Consider the following 27,812-nt stretch of genomic DNA (forward strand, 5'->3'; position numbering starts at 1 on the left):
ACGGAGAGGGACAGCTTGTTTAAGTCACAGTGAGTCTTGGCAATGCCGGTAAAGTGGTCGCAAGTGGGGTTACAGTTTTCAAAACTTCGCGCAGACAGCGTTTGCTGCAATATAATATAATGGCGAGTTTATGGTGCAGTTAACGATCCACTTCAGAGACAGACGGGCACAACAGCGTTCTCTATGCCCTGGTGACAGGCTGGATGTTGTCGGGCCAAGCAAGGCAACTTTATTTCTACCGCACATTTCAGCAACAAGGCAATTCAAAGTGCTTAACATAAAACATTACAGAGCAATTAAAAATGAAATGAAATGAAAATAAACCATGCAAAAAAAAAAAACTTTTAAGTGTACTGTAAGACCCGCTGTGTTTTAATGTGCTGGGTAATGTCATTTTCCCCGCCGTGCGCTACATTAAAATCAATGCAACACACCTTAAAAAAAGCGTGGAGGTTGTCGATACGACTAGGTAAGATGCAAGTAAATTGTTGAGCCCAACACTGTTCAAATTTACAGCTATATTTCGATTTCTTTGCGGGAACACCGCCTTCACCTGCCATTTTTATCGGCTCGCTTTCGGGTCTGAAGTTTCCGCAAAGCTTGCGCAGAGATCAACTCCGCAACTGGGTTGTATATGGTGTGTGGATTGTGTGAATAGGATGCGTTTCACACAAAATCTGGCAACTGGTCAACATTAGACAAACATATTGGTCCGATTATTTATAAAGGAGTTTGGGCCATGCAAATTATGGGAGTTTCCCGGGAGAAATAACAAACCGGGAGGGGTTCGGGAGATAGGGCTAAAAAAAGAAAACGGGAGAAAGTCGGGAAAAATGGGAGTGTTGGCAGCTATGTTGTAGGGACAGGTTTGGGAGGGGAGAGGGAGGTGTTTTATTTTGTGTGGTGTGTAAAATGTTCTAAATAAATAACAAAATGTTCTAAGTAAATAGGATAAATAGGTTTGGAATTATTTTTACAATTGAAATACATTTTTTGGTATTACAGAGGGAAAGTACTGGAAAAGGGTACTGTTGGGTACTGGCACCAAATTTTAGGTAAAAATGTGAACGGTACCCATCCTTACCCGCCACTTTTAAATCATTGTGTGGCAGTGATTGACATGCAGTTAGACCCCCCCCCGGCTCTGATTGGTGTAAATGAACAGCGAGCGGTGGATTTTTGCAAATCGCACTAGAGGCTGGAGGTGGTGCCAGAGGAGCCGGATTTTTTTTTATTTTTTTAAATGACCAGCTTCATGTGGTTCTACTGGATCATAGGGTCAGTTTCAGCAAATATGACAGAAAGTTAGTTTTATAAGTCTTACCTACTGCACCTTTAAGAGGTTAGATATACAGGAGAGAAGCCATTTGAGTTCGTGGCAAAACCTTTCACAGTGCTCGTTTTATTTATTTTGTGACTTTCGATTGAATAAAAGACAAGACACGCCATTGAAGTTTTCTTTAAAATAGTGTGAAAAACTCATCTCGTCTCGTTAACCCAATATCGGGGATCGTCTCGTCTCGTGAGCCGCGAGTGAGCCTGCATCGATTTAAAGAAAAAAAAAATTGAACTGCCATGCAAGTCTCCAAACTTCATGGAAGTGAATTACTAAACCGCTGGAGTACTCTGTGTCAGAGAAAGTCAAACTCGGTAAGCTGGCGTTTTATGTATGCACGTTATATTCTCATCTATTTTTGCAGTTCAGCAATCATTAACAAGCGTGACATTACTGTCTTCTCTATGGAAAAGATAAAGGCAGTTGATCAACTATTAAGCCCAAAGCTGAGATAGCATTTAAAGTGCTACAGTAATTATATCAGCATAAAGTCGTCTGCCACAATCTTCTGCCCTCTCTTTCTTCCCATCTCTCTTTCTGCCCTCTGTTCTTTTCTCCCGCCTACCCTGCATGCACTCTCCTCTCTCTTGTTGTTATATATATGAGATCTGTGCATGCGGGATCACGTCTTTATCTTGGGTTGTCTGAGTTCTTAAGCCGTTTTGTCTCGTTTCTTCATTTTGTAAAGTGCATGTCTTTCATGATGTACTATGCGTAGTGTTTCTGGGCATGTATCTTTAGCATGTGTACATTTGCATGTCTGTGTGCTTTTATGTGTATGCGTGTGGTGTGTGTATGTGTGTGTGTGTGTGTGTGTGTGTGTGTGTGTGTGTGTGTGTGTGTGTGTGTGAATAGTCCTCCAGTGACTGCTCTCTTTGGGGATATTTTGCTGCTCTAATGGTCTGATGTACAAATCTACAAAGACCTCCACCACTGTGAACTGAAGAGAAGCACACAGACATGCCCACACTCTTCTGGGCAACAGGGAGACTGACTGCTGTTTTGATTGACAGGCTGAGGTGTGTGTAAATGTGTGGGTGCCTGTGTGTGTGTGTGTGTATGTTATAGAGAGACAGAGAGGCAGAGAGAGAGATGATAGCAGGTATGCATGAAGCTTAATTAATTGGAGAAGGGATCCTCATGTCCTGTCACTAACAGAAATGCCCTGAGGCAATTAGAACTCGCTTTCTTTCTAATGCAAACACACTGACTACACAAGTGTCTACGGTATCTCAATGACCGGTACTGCACCTTGAGTTTGACCCTCCCTCCCCGGAGTGGCTATGTTGATGTGAATCGTGTTGACTTGCTATTTGGACACGTTGTACAGCACATGTGTTACTTTGAATATTTAAGATTCATCTTCTTCCAATCTGTCATGTTCAGTATGCAGTGATAACTGTCTGAAAATCACTTCTAACACCATATGTTGTCGGCGGTGCTAAAAAAAAAAAAAGAGAGAAAAAAAGAAAGCTCCAGGAGCTGTTTCTTAGAGGCGGGCTGCTCTTCCAGTGATTACAGTGTATGACCTCTCACCAAGCTGTTGAGCTGCTATCAATTGTGGCTGTTGCAGCTCGACCACGGATGACAGTTAGTGCTTTTTATTTTAAGCAGTCTAGGCCACACTTACAGGATAGTGGGCAGGGACACGCAGATAATGGATCCGTCAAGTAGGCAGGTCATACAGCGGCTCTTACTGGCTTTGTGGATTAGCCAAAAGATTTTGAGTGTCAATCTTAGCACAGCATGAATGTGACAAGCAGGTCTTATACATGTGACTGCATAAGTGTTAATGCCTGCAGACATACAAAGAGCTTTTTTTCCACCAGACAATAACAGGTTGTTGGTCATATGCTCTTAGTCTACATCTGTAACTTCATTTTATTTATTTTTTTTGGCTCTTTCTCTACCAATCCTCTTTCTCTTGTTCTTCTCTGTCTAGCTCAAGGCTCAAATCAAAGTAAGAAAAGGGGAAGAATAGGAAATAGGTATCTCATTTATTCTGGTAAATTTCTGAAAAGAAAGACAACATTTTTAGAAATAGAACATTTGACTGACAGCTATGAACTTCTGTCTTCACATCCTGTACAAGCTGCTTAATGGAATGGAAAAGTGAAAAGAGGGGAGACAGGAAATCGAAGGAGACAGAGATAGGACAGGAAATAAAAAAACCATAACAAAAAAGAAGAGGAGGAGTTGCAGGTGAACACAAAAAAAAAACACAATTTGCATGAGTTAATTCACATGTTGTCTTGCATCGGTTAACCTGGTGAATTGCTCATCACTTCAATTTTTATCTCATTTACACAAAATGGAAATTTCCCTCAAATTTCCTGCTAGCAAACCTTGACTGATCGCTATCATTAATAGGCCCAGTCTCCTGCTCAGTCTGTACTCACTCAATACAGGCATCTTTTCAATCCAAATTCACAATTGATTTTTGCAGCTCCTTTTCCATTTCCAAAAGGAACCAACCGACCGATGGGCTGTTAAAGGTTTGATATAGAGGACTGACTTAGAAAATAAAGCAACAACACATATGTTTCCATGTTTCATTGTTTGTTTCATTCTGTCATCTTGCACTTCACATCGTTTCTCACTTGTCCTCCAGTTTTTATTGAATCCCTCTTTCCTGTATTCCTCTCCAATCTCAATAACAAATAACTGAATCAAACCTGCCGCTTTATAGCAAAGGATATTTACCCAAGAAATGTTTATTGTAGAAAGTACACACTGATAAACAAAAAAACACACACACACACACACACACACATGCGCATGCAGACGTTTATGGCCGGAGACTGATCAGTGAAGCCTTACTAAAAAACGCCCAAGGGAGAACTCCACTCTGACAGCTGTAACAAGGTACTGTGTGTATATTTATGTGATTGTGTGTGTGTGTGTGTGTGTGTGTGTCTCAGTCTGTGCATTTGTGACAAAGGATGCCAAAGGATACAACCCTGTAAAGAGAATCTAATTAAAACTCTATACAGCCACAAGGGACAAAGTGCTCCCTCCATCCCTCCCTCCTTCCCTCCCTCCCTCCCTCCTTCCCTCCCTCCTCTCATTTAACCATAGTGAACACTTCAGCTGAAGGACTGTTAGACAGTAGAGTTTAATCTCTGGCCTCCAAGGGGAAGCCACATAGAGAGAAGGATATAAAGTGATTCAGTGATAAAGGCCGTGACTAAGGCAGGAACACAGAGGGAGAAGCAAAGAATTGACATATTAGTTCTTGTAAGTGTAGCCTATTTCTTCCTAAATGAACACATGGCTGCATGCCATTCATTAACCAAACATAATAAATTAATTCAGGAGTTCTTGAACTAAAACAATGCTGCCGTGACTTAACCTTTTTTTTTTTTTTTAAACATAAAAACACATATCAACAGGCAATGGAAACTATGATTTTAATATTTGTTTTTAAATACCAACAAATAGCCAGCAGTATCTCTATCAAAACTTGTGTCCAGGATTTAGGTTATAATAACCTCCACATTTCATCAAAAAATAGCACACTGATAAGCAGCTTGCTAACATTTTGGCTGTGGGTACAGATTAGTAAAATACCAATATAAAAGATCAAAGAGTAACAACTCTTTTATTGTCTTGCTTATCTCTCTTCTGCCTTCACTAACATCAATGTGCAAAAAATTCTGTTAAAAGGGCCTCTCATTTTTCTTGCTTTTGCTGGTTACAGTAAAGTAACAAATGCCAAGCAAAAGGTAATATATCAGCTGTGCGTAATTAACATTTTTTGCTGAAAGTGTCCAAACTAAAACTTGGCTCTCCTGGCTGGTATTTGTTCTCAGCCAAAGACAAATTTGTGGGGTTAAAAACTCTGCCTTGGACTCGTAACACCACTTAAAGATGCAGTAGGTAAGTCTTATAAAAGTAACTTTCTGTCATATTTGCTGAAACTGACCCTGTGATCCAGTAGTACTACATGAATTATGTAATATATAAAAAAATCCAGCTCCTCTGGCACCACCTACAGCCTGTAGTGCGATTGGCAAAATTCCACCGCTCCCGGTTGATTTTCTCCAATCAGGGCCACAGGGGGTCTATCTGCCTGTCAATCACTGCTCAGTCACGTACACGCATATAAGAGCGTTCTCCCCTCCCCCCTCCCTGCGCACGAGCTGCAGAAAAGTTTCCCAAAACTCCGGTGGTGAAGTGGCTTTTCAGAGGTGGCGTGAGCTCCGGGATTTTAAAGATCTGAAGAACGATGCAGATGTAGCCACATTTCTTCTCGACAGGTAAAATAATTACCATGAATGATTGATCTTTCACTTGGTTATTAGTAGTCAAAAATCCATAAAGCTACGTTGGTGAGGATGATAGTAACGTTTGCACAGTGGTCGGTCTGATATGATGCTGAAATGGCTAACAGTAGCCTGCTAGTTAGCATCGTTTTACTGTTGCTGAGTTATGTTGGTGAGTAAAGTTAACATTGTGTTAGTGTTTTAGTTATTGAAAATGTTGTCTGACATGCAGTTCTGTCAAACTCCGTTGTGTGGGAGGGGCTTAGGAGACGGTTTGGACTTCAGCAGAAAGGGGGGAGGGACTGAGAAGTTGTTGATGTTCAAATTTGTTGGCAAAGTCCTGGATCTTCACAATCTTACCTACAGCAGCTTTAAAGGTGCCCTGCCACACATATTTCATTACTTTGTTCTACCATGGACTCTGTAACATTTTTTGTGGAAAAAATGCCTTGGTTACCTTGTTTCAAGCCATTCTAGCGTGGTATAGAAAGCCTACAGGAAGACTTTCTGCCAGTTCTCATTAATATTCAACAAGCTGCTTGAATCTGATTGGCTAACAGCTAACCAATGAGAGCCTGGCTGTCAGAATCCTTTACCCAGCCCAACTAGGCGAGCTAATGAATAGTAATGAGCTCAGGCAATATGATGTCAGACTGACCAGCTTTTGTAATTGGCCTGATTTCTCTGCTTATTTCTGTTCAGTGGCTAGAGCTGACAGAGGAGGTAGCAGTTCATTTTCACATTCACAACATAACACAAACACATATGGACCTAACATATTTTAAAAAATGCAAGTAAAAAACAGTTTTGTACGGCAGGGCACATTTAACATCACTCTACGATCGTGATTGGGCGGTGAGTCTTCTCTGATGAAACAATCTGGCTGTGTCATGTCAATTTCAGCTGTTGGAATCTCACAACTTCCATCCGTATGATAGCAATAATTTAAGCTTCTCAACTTAACTGTAATGGACCTCCTGTGTTTGGATCAAGTAGTTTCCAAAAAGAAGAATGCCTGCAGATTCAAAATGAAGTTGATTACATCAGTTTTTCTAATGTGTCGGATACGTATTTAATCATCATTCACATCCTCTGCTGCTCGTCTCCTTTCAGGTTGTATGTACGGGGTTGTCAACACTAATTAAGCCGCCGCTCAAACCGCCTTCTGAGCCAACAAACAGTGCACATTTCAACTGAATCTTTGAGTTTTTAGCTAAATGAATTCGGATCCATGGAAGTGCTATCAAATCACAAACCTGGTGATAACACAGAGAACCCAATCACGCTCCAGTCCCCAAAAGCCTCAAAAAGGTGAAACAAAGTCAATTAATGAGGGAGTCGCAATTTCTCAAAGACTAATCTTCTAATCAACAATCAGTCCTATTTGATTACTAAGCTTCTTTGTGAGATTTAAATATGCTGCATGGCTTTATTCACCGATTGTGACTTGGTAAACGTACACCACGTTAATAAGCAGCGTTTGATATTTACGTTTTGCGTTTTGATATTACATCCAAAGCTTTGAGAATCAGGCAGAATGTTTATTTATTTATTTTTTTTTTACCTGAGATGCTCAGGTAGACAGCAGGACTTGTCACATTCTCTCCGGTCATCTCGTTCACCGCCTCTACGTGGTAACGTCCAGCGTCCGCTCCAGTGGTTGCTAAGACGACCAGCTGATTGTCCAAAGTGATTGCACTGTGGGGCAGAAAAACACAGACAACAAGGGGATTAGAAAACACAAAAGCAACAACCAAAGGCAAAACGTGCCCTCGTCATGTGTTTCTCCGTCTCAGACAGGACCGCTGCTCAAACTAAGACTCTGACAAGAGGAGAGTATTTGGTACATGGATCATTTAGAATTCATATGGGGGAGAAGGAACCGTTGAATCCATTCATCAGAAAGGAAAGAGGATTCCGAGAGCTTAAATAAATCTCTCCTCCTGTCTCAGATTGATATGTGGCTCATTTTGTCTCTTTCATTCTTTTTGGCCATTCTTGTTGTTTGTGTATTGTCTTGTTCTTCCTTCTTTACACTGATCCATCTTTATTTCCCTGTGTACCAGTAGCGATCAATACAGCACAAACATACAATATACACGAGCACACACAATCACAAACCCACAAGATTCAACACTGTTCTCATATGAACACATAGATGAGAAACAATCACTTACAAACAGACTTTGTTTGCTGTTGCTTTTCAGGGGAGTATAATAGGAGGAGTTGATTTTGCAGGGAAACGGTGTGGGAGAGGATAGCGGGAGAGAGTCGAGGAGGGTAAAAAATATATTCGTAGAGCTCAGATTTTCCTGTGTTTGAACTTGTGTGCCTGGGAACAGATGCCGCCAGGCAGGAAGTGCAGGTTGATGTTTTTAGTAATGCTCCTCGTGTTTTGCAGCATGTCAGTGAAAGTAAATCTCCCAATATTTTAACCTGAGAACTGACACTGAAATAAAAATCAATACGACCAAAGGGAGGATATAGCATATTAAAGTGAGATGATAGTCTTTTTATTCTTATTGACTTGATTGTCTGATTCTGTGCCCCCCGCCCGCAATACAGCTACATACTGCATGCTGTGTTAAGATTGTAAAGCACTGCAAGACAAACCTCAGATCTGAAGATACATAAATAAAAAATAACATAAGACATGCAATGTGCATGATCCCAAATACTACATGTTTAAACACATTTTGTCTTTTGGTGCTAGATCTGGACAGACATCATTTTGAACAAACATCTGCACGTGTAAGATGTGTGCATTTTTCTGTGAGCATTGTTTAGCGGTGCTGAATTGGCAGCAATGTGTGCTCCCCAAAACCGGATCGGCACAATTGCCAGTTGGGCGTGGTTTCCGCTCAATTTCAATTCGGCACACAAAGCAGCGCATGCCGACCTGAATCCACACCATATCACGCGTATCATATCACGTGTATCAACAACGAGCTGCCTCCAAATAGATCCGCCACTTGTCTGTCTTTGCCAACACTTTTCAAAGCTGGAAAGGATTGAACTAGATTACGACAAGCATAGTGACTACCTGCTGCTGTTTGATTATCAGATGATCACCTCATATGGCGCCTCCACTCCATTGGTGCTGCGGTGTTATAAGCGGCATGCTGGCAAAACCCAAATTGAGCCCAACTAAAATGATCTACCATCATCCACAGCTTACAGACGTTCATGTTGATGCACCCATGGACATGAGATCATGATAGCGCTTAACAGTATACATGGAGGTGTTTGCATGTGCAACACGTGAAGAAAAAAAACTGCTGATTGAACTTCATATTGATTGAGGAGAGAGGAGAGGAGAGAACGTGGGGATGTTTGACACACACAAACACACAGACAGACACAGACACAGACACACACACACACAAACACACACAGACACACACACACACACACACACACACAACGCAAACACACACTCACATACAGACAGAATTCCTCAGGTCTAATTTTATTCGGTGTGATTTCCCAGAAGAACATCCACAGGAGTCAGAGCCTCAACCTCAACACTGACACTCTATTTGTGTGAGTGTATGTTGGTTTGTGTGTGCATGTATGCATGTGCACTCAACCGCATCTCACTGCCTGAAATAGAGGCTTTACCAAACCTTTCTCCTGCTCTCCACAGTGAGGATAGATTCTGCATCCTCACCGAGGTCTATAACGCAATTTATTGCTGTTAAGCTCATTAACAGCACTGACCAGCCCATTTTATCACATCTGTTTTACCCAGCACATGCTGATTAATAGACAGAGAAGGCATGCTTCCACTTGCCTGTAGTGTCTAAGGAAGGAGAGAGCCTGGGAGGTTTCGGGAGAATCTAAATCCACCTATTAAAGGAGAACTCCGGTCGATTTCAACACGTAGCTCTGTTGTTTGTAAATTTGAAGTGCTGTCAGTGGCAAGAAAAACAAAAACAATCGCTGCTGCCTACACCGTGTTATCCTCCTGCTAGCGTTAGCACCCATGAGGCTGAAACCAGTTTTAAAGTTTTAAACGTGCTTACCCATGTGAAGTGATTTCTTCCAAGTGAACACAGTGAATCTGACTGCAGTAGATGTGAAAGAAATGCATAAAAGTTGTGCTAATTCAGCTCTGTTTAGTTCTGGTGTTGAGAAGGCAAGAAGAGTGCTTAGGGACCGTCTACAAACTACAACACCGAAAAGAGATACAAAAATATGTATTAATTTAATGATTAAATAAGGTAGTGTCTCCAAACTTACCTCAATTATAACTTGTCTCCTGCTAGTTGTACTATAGCATTTACTTTTTAAAAATAAGCATATGCCTATTATCTCTTTTCGGTGTTGTAATTTGTAGACGGTGCCGACGCACTTGTCTTGGAGTATCAACACCAGAACTAAACAGAGCTGAATTAGCACGACTTTTATGCATTTCTTTCACATCTACTGCAGTCAGATTCACTGTGTTCACTCAGAAGGAATCACTTCACATGGGTAGGCACTTGTAATGACATTTGGAACATGTTAAGAGGCTGAAAGCACATTCAAAACTTGCCCGGTTTCAGCCTCATGAGTGCTACCACTAGCAGGAGGATAACACGGTATAGGCAGCACTGATTGTTTTTGAAATCGACCGGAATTCTCCTTTAACAGTCAAAGTCAAAGGAGCTCAGTGGGTGGGTGTGAGAATGCAGAAAGACAAATTAAGATAGCATATTAACAAGTCTTTGGTCATGCAGTATTTTTCCTCATTTACATATCCCATTTAAGTGTACTATTTACATGTGAAATGACTTGTGACGACACTGTCTGATGGCTACAGCGATTTTCTTCACACTTGGATTGGTTCCACATTGGGAGGTCTCAGGCTTGATTTCCAACATTTTATAACGAAAAAGCGAGACAGAGGGAAAGAAATTAAATATGCCAATAAGATGTCGGGCAACAAGGATTAGAGGATCTAAAATCACGTGGATTTCCCTCCCAATTTGTTCTGAGTAGCTGGACGGTGGTTGTACACTCTCATCCTAAGAGTTACAATATAGTCAGACACACTTGCAGGCATACAAATAGGCATGCACATGAGCTGCTTTCATGCGTCTTTTAATTCTGACTGATTGGCTGAACTGATGTAGTTGAGATTTAATAAAACATAAATTCAACATACGACTTTCTGTTCTCTTTAAGTTCTACATTTAATTAAACTGGACAAAATTGTTCAGGCTTTTAATAAAGACAAACTCAATTGTAAAACAGTGCATGACTCTGCATGCTTATGCGTGTGCATGTGTGTGTGTGACAGTTTATCCCCAGGCACAAGAGGGAAATTAAAATACAGTAATCAACTGCATCCTATTCCCCTCTCCTCCTGCCTTCCTCCCTGTATCCCTCGAGCTCGTCATATAAAACAGCCTCTCTGCCTCTTTCTCTTACAGTATATCCAATTTTCCATTCTCCCTCAGATTACAATCTGCACATTTGTTTCTAGGTTTCATCCAATTTTCTTTGCGTTTTTCTTTCTCTAGCTGTCTCTCTATCACTCGATCCTCCCTCCAGACTGTCCCGTCTTACCTCCCCGACTCTTTTGAACCAAAGCACCAAGCCAGATTGGTCTTTCATTAAGTGTCTGGCCCCAAGACTCTTTTTTAATAAACAGAAGGGTGTCTGCAATGCAAGGCTGAACACACACACACACACACACACACACACACACACACACACACACACACACACACACATGTTGCAGGCTAAAGGATGAGTGAGTGAGCCTGCACATAAATTAGTCTTTTACTATACATCTAAGTGCATCTAAGTGTGTGTGTGTGTGTGTGTGTGTGTGTGTGTGTGTGTGTGTGTGTGTGTGTGTGTGGTGCGCTCGTGCCTGTGTGTTTGTCAGGTCTGGGGACTGTCTCTCTTGCCAACAGAGTCCACCTCGGCCCTGTCTGCCCTCCTTCTCCATCTCCGATAGGCAGCGAGCCACCTTCTTAAACCTAACTGTCACTGACATACAGAAGCTCCGGGTGTAGGAGTGTGGCGGCAGGACAGGAGGAGGGATACTCCACTGTAAACCCAGTCCAGACAGCAGAACAGGCTTTTGGCAGCTTCATCTCCAAAGCAAGTGCCAGCCAGCCACCCACACGTTACACTGCAAACATACACACACACACACACACACACACACACACACACTGACGTTTTTCTTCTTACACAGGCACTCACACAGTTGGGAGCATTCACTGTTCCTTGCTGCCGTTTTAACCGGATGTTTGCTTTGGTGTTTAAGTCAGTGGACACATGAATACATTCTCTGTTGGACCGATTGATAGTTAACATACACAAGTTCATACCTGCTGAATGGTGCATTATGTGTCTCTGTGTGTGTATTGTGTATGAGAACCTGTATAAATCCTGCTCAAAATTAGGATTTTGTTTTTACAAACTTTATACCGGTATGTGGTATTCAAATTTTTGAAGCATTCCTGCTTTCAAAATTGCCTGTCAGCTTGGTGTGGAGTCCTCTATCCCAAAGTAATTGGTAACTATAAAACTCTGCTGCAGAGAGTGCATTGAGGAGGGGGAAAGCTTCTGTACCATATTCATCAATATATGCTGCTATGACGGCTTTTCTTTTTTTGGATTGTGTTTTTCTTTGTCTGCACAACTGCAAACAAAAGCTGACATCAAAAAACACACAATGATTGCTGTATAAGCATTACCAAATGAGTCATCTTAAAAATTAAAGTATTATTTTGTACTTTTAAATGTATTGATTAATTATATTGATACAGACTCTTATTGTAGATGGAAATGCATTTGTGTCTTGTTGTTAACCTTTCAATAAAAACAAAATAAAAAAAATAAATAAAAGAAAACGCAATACAAACTTCTTGTAACCTTATTGGATTCTATTAGGATTAAAATGCAAATCATCCATCAAGAGTTACATTTCTGCGATTGTTGAGCTTTCAGTGAACACAAAGCTGGTAGTGGAGTATTTTTCCCCAATTTCAAAAGACGCACTCTTTTAGTGGCTGATGGGAATACCTGAGAGCCACTTCCTGTCGTAATGCTTTGGGGTAAACTGGTCTCCAGCAGAAGCCTGGAGGTCTTAGATGATATCAGGCTTGGTCCACTACTGTAATGTAACAGTACAGAGTGAGGAAAAAATAGGACGGATCCTGGTGGCAAACATATATGTTTATTATATATATATTTTTAGAGGACTTAACTTTGCCAATTTCCTACAACAGTTTCATGTAGTTTTGAAAAATATGATAGATGTGTTTTAGTAATGGGATTAAACCGTCTAACTGAGTTAAGACTGAGAACTGGACCGCTGCCAGCAGCTCCTGACATTCTGCTGCCAGCAGCTTGACAGTGACTGCTTTAGTGATTTTCCATGCATAGTTTAAATGAAGCTATTGTTAACACAGCCTGGGGTTAAAGATTTGTTTTACAGTATATATGCTGAACATTCTTTAATCCTCTTGCTCAGTCAACATTCAAAGGCTCCAAAAATTATCTTTAAAAAACCATTTGTTTAAGTTTCTGATTGCCACACATGTGAAAGGCCTTAATGCTAAATTAAGATTCAAAGTTTGGTCAAATGTCATTTTTGCAGCATTATCATTGAGGCTTGTGAGCTGTGTGAGACTCAAGAGATAAGTCTTTTTTTTTTAGATTGTATTTTTTCTCAAGTTTGATTTGCCTGCCCAGGGACTGCTGATGAAATGTAGCTATTGAGCTCATTCTGGGACAGTCAATTACTGTCAATTGTCCCTGATAAATAAACAAGTAAATAAATAAAAAATCCTTTAATAAATTCTACTGTAAACAAATGGGTAGCCCCAAAACCAAAACGGATGATTGAAACCTGCTGTTATTTTGAAGCTGATTGCTTAATAACAGACAACTAAGTCATTAATGTTTTTGCTGTGAACATCTGTTTACATCATTAATGTTTGTTACAGGGGTTGATGCATAGACTGTATAAGTGGAGCCAAACCCTGGCGGCTGGCTGCAGTATACTGTAGGTCATAAATCCCGCCCCCTCCAAAATCCAAGTACACGTCAAATACATTTTTCCAAAATATGAGATTCTGTCATTAAAGGTAGTTCTTGTCACAGTGATGTTTGTTCAAGTGTACATAGTTTGTAAACGCAGCAGTTGCTAAAGACAAATGCTAATTTCCCCATCCTCTTCAGCTCATGTGTGTGGTTCAAAAAGTAAAAAGTTGGACTGATATCGAATAACATGATGTGCCTCATACTGTATTTGGTACCGTTATAGTTGCTGCTCAGTAGTATCCCAGCGTCCCACAGCTGGACTGTCATTGGCATTCCTGCTGCAAGACCCTTTAAGAGTGCCTCTTGTTCCAAACTTCGCTCTTAAAACATAAAATGTCACTTAAAACATAAAATGTCTGCTACCCTTTTATCTTGTGATCAACAAAAGGGAGAAAACAAAACATCCACAAAACAACTCTGCATCTCTATAATAGGCCTGTTGGAGCTGGACCAAATGAATAGAAATAATGGAAGCAGGCTGCTGATGCATTAAAAATGTGCATCAACTATTTAAAAGGCCCGGATTGCGTCTATCTCAATTTAAATCAAGGCCAAAACATTTTGGACTACATTAAAATGATAAGAGGGAAACATTCATGTTCGTTAAAGGCACCCGTTGGACACACCCAGAGCCGTAAATCTGAACTACACGCCTTCCTACAGACCTACACAACATCATGGCCAAAATGATGTAGACACCAAAACAAAGCATACGGACACTCGGACATTACACCCATATGTTATTACTGGAACAAATAGTCGATTCATTGATTAGCAAAAGATTATGGGCAACTATTTTGATTATCTCATAATTTAAGATTTTTTTTCAAGCATAGATGCACACTCTGTATGTAGCCTTTCTGTCATTATAATTGTAAATTAAAGCCTTTGGGTTTTGGATTGTTGGTCAGACAGAACAAGAATTTAAAAGGCTTCAACTTGCATTTGCAAATTACTAATTTGCACATAATAGGGGCTGAAAATAGAATAGAAATCAAGTTTAAAGTATGACTAATAAGGCCTTAACAGGAACACAGACCCTAAACCAATTGTAAGTAGGAGGGCTACGTACTTTTGGCCATATCGTGTGCAACCCAACTCCTCTCTCGTGTCAAAATTGTATTTCAGTTTCCGTCCACACATTATTTATAACTCAAAACCAAATCTAAAGTTATTCTCTGTTAATGTCTTAGTTCTGCATGGTCAATCTTAATGATTTTTCCACTCAGAGAAATACAGCCTGCACATGTGACTGCACATGAGACCAATAAAGAGGGAGAAAAGAAAAAAGAAAAATGGTAGAGGTTACAACAGTAATGAACACTAATGTGTTTGAGAGAGATTTTAACAACCCCTTCACTGACTCAGAAAACATTTCCCTACCTTCCGCCCTACACACTCTGCAGCTCTGTGACTTGTAATTAACGCAGTGCCTAAATCACAGGCTTGCTTCCTCAATCACCTTTACAGTTCCTTCAAACGGTCAAACGGACACAGAAAGGGAAACTTTTCTGTAGTCGCTCACCCGGCTTGGCCAGTTGCCACTGCCAATAACATCACACACACACACACACACACACACACACACACACACACACACACACACACACACACACACACACACACACTTTTTCATCAGTTTTTGGAGCTGGCACAGTGCTGGGAAAACGTCAATTTACTGTCAGCTGTTATCAGAGGACGCAGGTGAGGGAAACAGGAAACAGAAACAGAAACTCTTAAAATGGAACTGCCAATACGTTCATTCACAGACATTAGGTCGTTTCCTGTATATCGGTAGTTTAATTTAAAAGAAATGACACTTTATGATCTATTTCTGTGTAAAAGGGCACACCCCTCGCGCTGCTCTCGTGCCCGGTGTCACCAGTTTCATTGATTATAGTGAAAGCGTACTGTTGGAACATACGCTCCGTGTACGTTATGCGTGCAATGTAGCCAGCCCTTAAGTAATCTCACGCATCCGTTATTCTTTTATATATATATATATATATATATATATATATATATATATATATATATATATATATATATATATATATATATATATAGCACAATTGTATAATTTTGTCACTTTCAGTGGGGGGCGGGGCAAAAACAATGGTAGGGGAAACACTTAGCCTAGGGCCTGCAGTCCAAAAGTAATTGGCATGTGTGTGTATATGTGTATATGAGCGAGAGAGAGAGAGAGAGAGAGAGAGAGAGAGAGAAAGAGAGTGAAAGTTAGAGAGGGCTCCGTTTGTTTAATGTCCCCTGGCATGGCCCGAGGGACATGCAGAGAGAAGTGGAGAGGCAACGTTACAGGAAAGGAAAGCAAAATAAAGCAGGGCAAGGGCGAGGTGCAGACAGGAAGAGAGGACAGGAGAGGAGAGCGGGATGAGGCAAGATGCTGAGTAAATAGAGGAAGGAGACTTTTCTCTCCACTCACTTGTTTGTTCAGCCAAAGGAGCTCAATGACTCATTAACTTTCTACCACTGCTTTACGTCCGTCAGTCTTTTTTCACACATACAGGCGCTTGTTCACGTAAACGCATGCAGAAAAATATTTGCTTTTCTTGGTACAAATATCTGTCATAACAGGTCGTAGAGTAAATCTAGAGTACAAGACCACATTCTTCTAACAAGGCAGCTGGATGAATGGCAACTGTGTGTTTGTGTGTGTGCGTGTGTGTGTGTGTGTGTGTGTGTGTGTGTGTGTGTGTAGCTGAGTGACTGTTCTAGTCCCATTAGGTGGATGGATCTCTAGACGAATGGCTATTATCCTAATTAGCACTAATTATGTCTGCTTCCAATTAACCACACAACTGGCAGTGACTTCTCTCACTGTCTTTCCATCTCACACACACACTCTTTCTCTCTGTATTTCTCTCAGCCAGAGAAACACACCTTATTCTCAAACCCGTTTCTTCCAGCTGCTCATCTCAACAGACAGTCCATAATCTTGAAAATAAGGCGTCATTTTCATATGACACTTTGAACCTGAAATAAAGAGTGTTAAATTCTAAATAGAAGCTGTGATTTTATCTTCTGCTTTTACAACTCAGAGTTCACTTTGTTAAGCTATCTGCACCAAGGAGTGAACTAGTTTAAGTCAGAACAGTTGGTGTTACATGTTCAAGGCTACATGGTTGGATATACTGTATGTGGCAGTGAGAAGAGTGATCCATGTGAGTTTAGTAGTGACCTCAAGTTGATTGCCTGAACTAGTTCTAGGCTTCATATTTTGCGATATACCGTAGGACTTTTTCTGGAAATTCAATTAGGCAATCTAAGAGAATCAAAATCCTGAAAATCAAGGTACTTTCTCACATTGATGCAAAAAAATGTAAATCCAGTTTCAGGTCACTCATTTGTAACATGGCATACGATATTAAAGGGATAGCTACTAGGCCTGCACGATTCGGGGAGAAATATGAATCATGATTTTTTAGCTTAGAACTGATATCACGATTCTCTGCCAGGATTTTTTTTCTCACGAAGTGTAATGTTTATTGCATACAGGAACCATGACAAAACAGAACAAATTGGCAGTACCAAACATAGATCTTTTTTTGGCACCTATAGCACATTGCGCATCACCACAAGCCTGTAAACAACAGGCTTCACTGAATAAAGAAAATAAAGTGCATACTGGCCATTTAAGTACAGTAGGCTACCAGAAATAGTGACATATAACACATTGAACTAAATATGACCCTGAGCTTCTTGAACATGTCTTAACATAATTAAAACATGTCAATGTCAAATGCTTTGAATAAATGAACTGAAGGAGAAAACAATAAAAATAAAAATCTAAGTCATTTAAAAATTAAATCGCGAACAGGGTTGAATCGAGATCGCGATTTTATAACGATTTATCGTGCAGGCCTAATAGCTACCTCTGTTTAAACGGATAAGCATACTCTGTGATGGCTGACAAATTTCCATTATCTCCTAATTTAACATGTGTATTGCCTAACCCTAATTCAAAAGTTGTATAACACTATTTATATATGATGTGCATTGTTCTATTATTGTTTGCTGTGGATGCTTGCCTAAGTCTGGGAATACCTTCAACTCTGTTCACTGTTGAGAACAACCATATGACACAACATGTAATCAAAAATCGATATTTAATAATAATAATAATAGTAATAATAATACATTTTATTTGGCAGACGCCTTTCTAGATACACAAGGACATCTTACATATTTGAGAGGGCATAAAAGAAGAAAATACAATAGAAGACATTTAGCTTCATAGAAATACATTTCACAAAATAGACAACATCTGAAAAGTGCTAAGAAACATCACAAAAGCAGTAAATAAATTGTCTGGAGGGTTTCTATGGCGATGCAGTACTATGAAGACTTAGAGATTAAAAGCTTTCTTAAAAAGGTATTTTTTTTTATTAATTGCCTGTGTCTGCCTGTGTCAATGTGTAAATGTGTAAATGTGTGTACACAGGGTCACACTGATGAGCTATAAAACAAAGGCACATACTGCTATTTAAAATGTAGACAAATTGCTTCCTGTAGCTTTAAAGGTCAGTAGTAAAAGTATGGAGCAAAACAAGCACAATGTTGCTGCTTTGTTATCAACGCCGACACAACCACACACTTACAGCATTTCCTGTAAAACAAGGGGCTTTTAACTGATACACATGTCACCATAGTGATAGGAAATCAATACAATGGCAAAAAAAAATGATTCCGCCTACAGGTGAAAACATTTTAATCTACATTATTCTGTAACAAACAACCACACACACACACACACACACACACACACACACACTCACACTTGCTCTCCGAGAAAAAGCCTGCAGCCAAAGTGTCAGAGAATAGCCTACATCCCTCACACTGACCTGTTCCTTCTACAAAGCCATTCAGCGTGAAGGACTGCTGTGTCTTTTTATTGGAAACTGGGCAAACATTGGCAAGCACAAACTCAGGGCACAAGCATCCATTGAAATGACTCTAAATAAAAGGCTGAGTACACCTTAGCCAGTATAGGCCAGCATGTACTGTATGTGTGTATTTTGATGAGAAAAAAACATTATAAACACTGCACTTTGATGTGCATTTAAATATATATTTACGGCAAATGTGCTACATGGACATAAAAGTGAGACAGGCAAAATGAGAGCATATATGAGTGATTTTTTTTTTTTGTGTGATTTTCGAGAGGTCTATGTATGCCCCTCCACCAACCGAGACTACAAAAACTCCTCTTGGCTCTTGCTTTTATAATAACAGGCGGAAATGCAAGCTGAATTTAATGTTAACAAGGTACCAATTGCAGTGTGCTAACCGATCAGCATAAACACAACCTCAGCTGCAATTCTACCATTTTTGGTGAGGGCAGGATTGTTTGGAGCCAGAAAATTGCTCCAAGAGGCGCAAGTGCAAAATGGACAGCTGACGTAAACGTCATTGTGGATGCTGGTTCTGCAGCAATATGAAATTAGAGGCCTAGACGATGCGTATGTGTACCGGTGAACACATTTGTGTGCATGTGTGATAAAGATGAATAAGAAACCTGTAGCATGACCTGGCAGTGAATACTAGAAAGCAGGAGAGGAAGAGAAAAAAAGAATTTTCTTCAATAAGGATGGATGGCTAAGTGTTTGAACTAAAAACTGAGGACGTTGGGTCACAACCTTAAGCACTGTGAATGCATTTATTTCTTGACACAAGCCCCCAAGTCATAAACACAAAACCACTATGTGAATACTCGAGCAGAGAGGCTAAAGCACAGAAAGCAAGAATGTAATTTCCCAAGTGCAGGAAATGCTAAAATGTCACCTTTATTTGTCTGTGAGATCAAAGAAACTTGTGACCTTCTGCTTATTGATCCAGCTCTCTGATCTCAATGATGTCAACCTGTGGCTCTGTTAGCATTCGGGTGTTTTTGTCTGGCTGTCCTGGGGATGTTTAGCTGAGGAAATACAAAGCTATATCTACAGTGTGGAGGATGGCGAACAAACATGGACTTAAATAATCTCTTGAGAGCAGTGTGTTTCCCTTTATTTGCTTAGTCATTTGTTTCATGGTGTCTTCTGTCCCTCCTGTGTTCATCACCTGCAGCCTGTTACAGAGTGTCCAAACCAGTGTTCCTCAGGCACTCCTCACTGCACCACGTAGTCTCTCACTCTCTCTCTCTTACTCATTCTCTGCTTGGCTTTCCCTCTCTCGGTTTTGTTGATAGGTTAAGAACTCTTCCCAATGGCAGCTGTGGGTATGAGTGAGCGGGGTATGAGTGTGTGTATGCGTGCATGTGTGTACAGTCTGGTCAGTGATGGATGTGTGTGTGGCAGGTAATTAAAAGTGTGATTAGTGGATAATTAAAAGAGGTCTCTGTCTTTAGAATATTTAACGACTTTAGACAGAGGACACGCTCACACATGCACCCACACACACACACACACACACACACACAAGCTGACCGGTGGGAGTGTGTTGGTTCAGACATTAATGGGGGTATAATGATTCCTGGGATGATATAAGATATAGGCTGGGAGACACGAGTAGAGAAAAAGAAGATGAAGAGAAGTGGAGAAAGAGGGAAAGTAGGGGATCCGGCATGAGGACGAAAGACACTGCACCTTTCAAAGATACATATCCATAGAATTAATCATCATCAGCACGAGCTACACAAGCTGGCACACATGCACACACGCACACACACACACACACACACACACACACACACACACACACACACACACACACACACACACACACACACACACACAGCTCTCTCTCAGTTTTCTCTCTCTGTTTTCTGTCTGTCTTTGAGTGATCAATCCAGGCAGAAGCAGCTGCTCTCTGGCAGACAGAAATAGATTAACAGAGAATCACTAAAACCAGATCCTGCAGGCTTACACACACACACACAACATACACACACACACACATACACACACACACACACACACACAGGGGAACATAAAAACACATAAGAAATATAGCCGCTAGTGGCAATTTGCGGGTTCAAACCCTTTTTTTCGGCTTCTCAAAGCACTTTCACTTGTTACGGGTACCTTTCACTCACATCCATATATTTTGAGATCAGACTGCAGGGCCTGGGATCAAATCACCAACCTTCTGACTGTTAGGAAAATGCTCTACCACCTGAACTACAGCAGGCCAAAAGTCAAAGCAGCAAGCAGCATTTAGCAGATGCCTTAATTGCCAAAGTCAAAAACCGCAAGCAGAGTTGAGCGGGTTTGTAGCTGAGCAAAACTAATTCAGATGGTTTAATGCTCTATAGAAAAAGTGGTGTAACCAACCACACACCTCTTTCATCCCTACAATAGATGCAGCGAGTCCCGCGATTTCACCCCCTTTATCGGATTTCAACGAAACTTGGTAAGTACGTTCAAGTCGTGGTGGTTAATGTCTCCGTCAATTTTGGACAGGATTGCTATGGCAGAACTTAGTTATAGGCAATTCCCTGCTTGCATGTTTTATGACGAATCTTGCTCATTTATAGTAGAAATGTGTATATCAGTCCCATATACCAAGTTTGGCCTTGATAGAATCAAAACTGACAAAGTTCCATTCATTTAACTGTTTTTCACATTATGCAAATTAACTAAATACCATCATCTCGGACGTTTATGGCCCAAGAGGCTTTTTTATAGAGCACATTGAGCTGGACTTATGTGAGGAATTTTATGTTGATCGGACTCACCGTGTGAGGAGCATGACCTTTAAAACTTTTGGCCCAAGTTGTAGCACCACCATCAGGCCGAATTGCATCATATTCTTCGGGGAGAATGAGCACATCAGCATCAGTTATGGTGACAATTTTCATGTCTCTAGCTCGTTCCAGCCCCCAGTAACTTGAGAAAATGCATAATTTATCATATAATGCTAAATAGGCCACGCCCACACGCACCAATCAATAAGACACTTCAGATCCTGATTACTATCACTAGACCATGTGTACCTATTTTGGTGAAATGCCACCTGCCGGGTTTTGCGGTACAAACTTGTGGTATTTTTGGTGCCCCCTGTGGGTTAAACTCATAATCCTTGCATCAGCCTATTCCTCATGACGCACCGAAGATATGTTACAAATGTTATGATGATTGGTCAAACCATTAGTGAGTTATGGCCAATTTACTGCTAAGCCCCACCCTTGGCGTAATTCTTAAATTGATGGCGCCCATGTTTTTTCACCAGTCTTGCTCATTTATGTGTATCTTAGTCCTGCAAGGCTATATACCAATTTTGGTGTTGATAGGATCAAAACTGACAAAGTTCTATTCATTTTACTGGTTTTCACATTATGCAAATTAGCTAACAATTCCATCACTGTGCACCTCTATGGTCCAAGAGACTTTTTTGTAGAGTACATTGAGTTGCACATGTGTGAGAAATTTCAAGTCAATCGGACTTACGGCCTGAGGGGCATTTCTTTCCAAAATCTCTTTTTTTGCTCATTAATTGTAGCGCCACCATTTGGAAGTATTCAGATCCTTTACTTAAGTAAAATTACTAATACCACACTGTAAAAATACTCTGTTACAAGTAAAAGTCCTGCATTGAAAATGTTACTTAAATAAAAGTATGTACAGTGCCTTGCGAAAGTATTCGGCCCCCTTGAACTTTTTGACCTTTTGCCACATTTCAGGCCTCGAACATAAAGATATAAAACTGTAATTTTTTGTGAAGAATCAACAACAAGTGGGACACAATCATGAAGTGGAACGAAATTTATTGGATATTTCAAACCTTTTAAACTAATAAAAAACTGAAATATTGGGCGTGCAAAATTATTCAGCCCCCTAAGTTAATACTTTGTAGCGCCACCTTTTGCTACGATTACAGCTGTAAGTCGCTTGCGGGTATGTCTCTATCAGTTTTGCACATCGAGAGACTGACATTTTTTGCCCATTCCTCCCTTGCAAAACAGCTCGAGCTCAGTGAGGTTGGATGGAGAGCGTTTGTGAACAGCAGTTTTCAGTTCTTTCCACAGATTCTCGATTGGATTCAGGTCTGGACTTTGACTTGGCCATTCTAACACCTGGATATGTTTATTTGTGAACCATTCCATTGTAGATTTTGCTTTATGTTTTGGATCATTGTCTTGTTGGAAGACAAATCTCCGTCCCAGTCACAGGTCTTTTGCAGACTCCATCAGGTTTTCTTCCAGAATGGTCCTGTATTTGGCTCCATCCATCTATTTTAACCATCTTCCCTGTCCCTGCTGAAGAAAAGCAGGCCCAAACCATGATGCTGCCACCACCATGTTTGACAGTGGGGATGGTGTGTTCAGGGTGATGAGCTGTGTTGCTTTTACGCCAAACATAACGTTTTGCATTGTTGCCAAAAAGTTCGATTTTGGTTTCATCTGACCACAGCACCTTCTTCCACATGTTTGGTGTGTCTCCCAGGTGGCTTTTGGCAAACTTTAAACGACACTTTTTATGGATATCTTTAAGAAATGGCTTTCTTCTTGCCACTCTTCCATAAAGGCCAGATTTGTGCAGTATACGACTGATTGTTGTCCTATGGACAGAGTCTCCCACCTCAGCTGTAGATCTCTGCAGTTCATCCAGAGTGATCATGGGCCTCTTGGCTGCATCTCTGATCAGTCTTCTCATTGTATGAGCTGAAAGTTAAAAGAGACGGCCGGCGCGGTCTTCGTAGATTTGTAGTGGTCTGATACTCCTTCCATTTCAATATTATCGCTTGCACAGTGCTCCTTGGGATGTTTAAAGCTTGGGAAATCTTTTTGTATCCAAATCCGGCTTTAAACTTCTCCACAACAGTATCTCGGACCTGCCTGGTGTGTTTCTTGTTCTTCATGATGCTCTCTGCGCTTTACACGGACCTCTGAGACTATCACAGAGCAGGTGCATTTATACGGAGACTTGATTACACACAGTTGGATTCTATTTATCATCATTAGTCATTTAGGTCAACATTGGATCATTCAGAGATCCTCACTGAACTTCTGGAGAGAGTTTGCTGCACTGAAAGTAAAGGGGCTGAATAATTTTGCACGCCCACTTTTTCAGTTTTTTATTTGTTAAAAAAGTTTGAAATAGCCAATGAATTTCGTTCCACTTCATAATTGGGACCCACTTGTTGTTGATTCTTCACAAAAAATTACAGTTTTATATCTTTATGTTTGAGGCCTGAAATGTGGCAAAAGGTCGAAACGTTCAAGGGGGCCGAATACTTTCGCAAGGCACTGTAAGTATCATCAGAAAAAAGTACTTAAAGTACCGGTATTAAAAGTAAAAGTAAGTACTTAATGCAGAAAAATCCTCAAATTTTAGAAACTGGAAACGATCAAAACAGTTCTGTCAATCAATTAAGTTTTTTAATTGTTTAATCATTTCAGCTGTACTTGTAGGCCTATATGCTGTTGGGTAGTTTAATTTTATAATAAAACATCGTATTTAAAAAAAAAATGTGATTATGCGATCGCATAATTCAATGCATAATCAGTCAAAGTCCGCATATTTATGCGGGGGCCGCATTTTTTCAAATACGCCACACTTTCGCCACATAAATTTCCGCGCAAAATATGCGGGGCTTGCATGATTTCATAATCCCCGCATTTTTGTTGCAAAAAAGTCACATATATCTTAGCAGAAAGTTGAAAAATGTTGCATTTCCTTCACAGTAAAGAGCAGCCATTTTCCCCTGTTGCCATGGGAACATTATGAAGTGACGTAATTCCGCAACGTGAACATCATCGAAAAGCAGGGTGTTGGGGGAATCACTTTTTTTTCTCTTTTTCACAGTTTTTGCAAGTTCCCGCAATTTTTGCAAATATCCCTCATATTTCATTGCATTTTTTAAGAAAACGTGTCGCATAATCAAGGATTTTTGCCCACAACAATCACAAAAAAACTCCGCATTTTTCTGGAAGGACTGCACAGTAGTACTGTGTGTACCTGCATGGCAAACTTCCGAGTGCGTCATGGCGGTTCTAGATCCCGAGTGGTACTTTTTCACAAATCTGAACACACTGTGTGAACTGCATACATCTACTGTAGATGACTCCGCCTGAGATCAAAATATGAGCTATTGTGAATTCAGTCAAACGTCCATTATAATGTGTGCCGCATGGGTTTACACCTTGCATTAGCATATGTTTCGACTTATCCAGATATCCAGATACAGATGGCGTTTTAATACCAGGGCCAGGGGTCTTAGTGGATGTAAACAATGGGACTTGTTAGAGTACATAAAGGATTTGTTTACATTACATTACATTACATTACATGTCATTTAGCTGACGCTTTTATCCAAAGCGACTTACAATTAAGTGCTTTCAACTGTGAAGGTTCAAACTCCAGACAACAAGTAGTAAGTGCAAGTACATTAGCTTTAAATAAGCAAAGCTACAAAGAGACATGAAAGTGCAGGTTCAAGATTTTATTTTTATTTAATTTTTTTATCCAAGGTGTAGTCGGAAGAGATGTGTTTTTAGCCTTTGCCGGAAGATGTGTAGGCTTTCGGCCATCCTGATGTAGATGGGGAGCTCGTTCCACCATTTGGGAGCCAGGACAGTTAACAGTCTGGATTTTGTCGAGTGATTAGTTTTCCCTCGCTGTGAGGGGGCAGAAAGCAGTTTGGCTGATGCAGAGCAAAGTGTGCGGGTTGAGGTGTATGGTTTGGCTGATCTGATTCGTGGCCCTGTATGTAAGTACTAGTGTCTTGAAGCGGATGCGGGCCGCAATTGGTAGCCAGTGAAAAGAGCGGAGGAGTGGTGTAGTGTGAGAGAACTTGGGGAGGTTGAAGACAAGCTGAGCTGCTGCGTTCTGAATGAGCTGCAGGGGTCGGATGGCACATGCAGGCATGCCAATCAGGAGGGAGATGCAGTAGTCTAGACGTGAGATGACTAGAGCCTAAACCAGAACCTGAGCCGCCTTCTGCGTTAGAAGGGGACGTATCCTTCTGATGTTGTGCAGTATGTATCTACACGATCGGGTAGTTGCAGCAATGTTAGCAGTGAAGGAGAGGTGGTCGTCAAGTGTCACACCCAGGTTTCTAGCAGTCTGGGTTGGGACTACCACATAGTTGTCTATTGTTATAGTCAGGTCTTGGTAGGAGAGACTTTCCCTGGAAGGAAAAGGAGCTCAGTCTTGTCAAGGTTGAGTTTCAGATGATGTGTAGACATCCAAGAAGAGATGCCAGTCATACAGGCCGAGATACATGCTGCTACTTGAGTTTCAGACTTATTTGGGTGTCATCTGCATAGCTGTGATAAGAAAAGCCATGCGACTGAATGACAGACCCGAGAGAGTTGGTGTACAGAGAAAAGACGAGGGGACCCAGGACTGATCCCTGAGGAACCCCAGTTTTGAGTGGGCAAGGTTCTGAGCTAGATCCTCTCCAAGTTACCCGGTAGGTTCGGTCTGCCAGGTAAGATGTGAGCAATGAGAGCGCAGAGCCTGAAACACCCAGATTCCGGAGTGTCGAAATGAGGATCTGTTGGGTCACTGTGTCGAAGGCAGCAGAAAGGTCCAGAAGGATGATGATGGAAGAGAGAGAGAGATTGTTCTAGCGATGTGAAGCTGCTCAGTGACAGCAAGGAGTGCAGTTTCTGTTGAGTGGCCAGCCTTGAAGCCAGACTGGTGGGGATCAAGAAGGTTGTTCTGATGGAGATAGATAGAGAGTTGATTGTAAATGGCACGCTCAAGAGTTTTAGATAGAAATGGAAGAAGGGAGACGGATCTGTAGTTATTTACATCAGAGGAGTCGAGTGTTGGTTTTTTGAGTAGTGGGGTCACTCTTGCCTCTTTGAGGGCATCGGGGAAACAGCCAGTTGACAGGGAGATGCTAATGAGATGGGTGAGGAAAGGAAGGAGGTCAAGAGCAATGGACTGGAGAAGGTGAGAAGAGATAGGATCCAGGGGGCAGGTGGTTGGGCGGGCAGAGGTAATCAAAGTAAGAATTTGATTTGGAGATAGAGGGGTGAAAGAGGAAAGAGTACTGGATGTGATGGATGGTAAAGTGATTTCAGAAGGTGTGGTGGAGAATGAAGAGCGTATGTCATCTATCTTTTTTAAAGTAGTTGACAAAGTGGGTTGGTAGGAGGGAGGAGGTGGACTAGGGGAATCTAGGAGGTTAGAGAAGATGGAAAAAAGTTTTTCGGGGTTGGAGAAAGAGGATTCAGTTTTGGTTTGATAGAAAGAGCTTTTTGCTGCAGAAATAGAGGCGGCGAAGGAGGAAAGAAGAGACTGATAGGTAAGCAGATCATCTGGGTGTTAATATTTCCGCCATTTCCTTTCGGCTGCCCGTATGGTTGATCTTTCTGCACGTACTGAGTCAGATAACCACGGCACTGGGGAGGACTTGCGAGCCTGTTGTGAAGTAAGAGGGCAGAGAGAAGGAGAGAGAGAACAAATATTACGTCAGACAGGTATGGTGTCTCTTGAGATATGGTTGTGAGCTTGGGAGAGTGGGAGAGAGTAAGAGATGAAGAAATCGTCTGAGGTATGGAGTCGAGTAACAGTGAGGTTGGATGTAGAGCAGTTTCTGGTGAATATGAGATCTAGGTGGTTGCCAGCTTTGTGAGTGGGTGGTGAAGGAGAGAGTGAGAGGGGAAAAGAAGTGAGAAGGTGTAAAAAGGCAGCCGACTTCTCTGTCTGGATGTTGAAGTCACCCAGAAGTACCAGCGGAGGGCCAGTTTCAGGGATGTTTGAAAGAAGGACATCCAGCTCCTCCAAAAACTCCCGTAGAGCACCTGGTGGGCGGTAGATAACAATGATGACTAGTTGTACTGGATGCGTTATGGTGACAGCATGAAGTTCAAAAGAGAGTGGAGTGAACTGTGGCAGTGGGTAGAGAGAAAATCTCCACTTGGGGTTAATGAGTAGGCCTGTACCCCCGCCTCTCCCAGTGGGTCTTGGTGTGTGGGTGAAAGAGTAGGCAGAAGAGAGAGCAGCAGGGGTGGATGTGTTAGTCGGTGTAATCCAGGTCTCAGTGAGAGCAAGGAAGTCAAGGGATTTCAGGCTGGCAAAGCCAGAGATGAACTCAGTCTTGCGAGTGGCAGACTGGCAGTTCCACAGGCCACCTGCAACAAGGTGTTGAGTGTGTGTGGAACGGGTGGGGTAGGTAAGAGAGTTGGGGTTGCGGAATTGTTTCGAGCTAATGCGTGGTTTGTAGTAACTCCGAGAGGAAACACGGACAGG

At 41.3% G+C, this 27,812-nt stretch overlaps 1 protein-coding gene across 2 annotated transcripts in view; it reads right to left on the reverse strand.

Moving 5' to 3' along the window:
- The window catches only part of sdk1a (sidekick cell adhesion molecule 1a), a 257,284-nt gene that overhangs the window by 110,994 nt on the left and 118,478 nt on the right, over positions 1–27,812 (reverse strand). For both annotated transcript variants that reach the window (XM_039803969.1, XM_039803962.1), the window contains exon 5: positions 7,166–7,299. In XM_039803969.1, coding sequence (XP_039659903.1) covers positions 7,166–7,299 — 134 coding nt within the window. The remainder of the gene's footprint in view (positions 1–7,165; positions 7,300–27,812) is intronic.

The sequence above is a fragment of the Perca fluviatilis genome, chromosome 1 (assembly GCF_010015445.1).
Source record: "Perca fluviatilis chromosome 1, GENO_Pfluv_1.0, whole genome shotgun sequence".
Taxonomy (NCBI): Eukaryota; Metazoa; Chordata; class Actinopteri; order Perciformes; family Percidae; genus Perca; species Perca fluviatilis.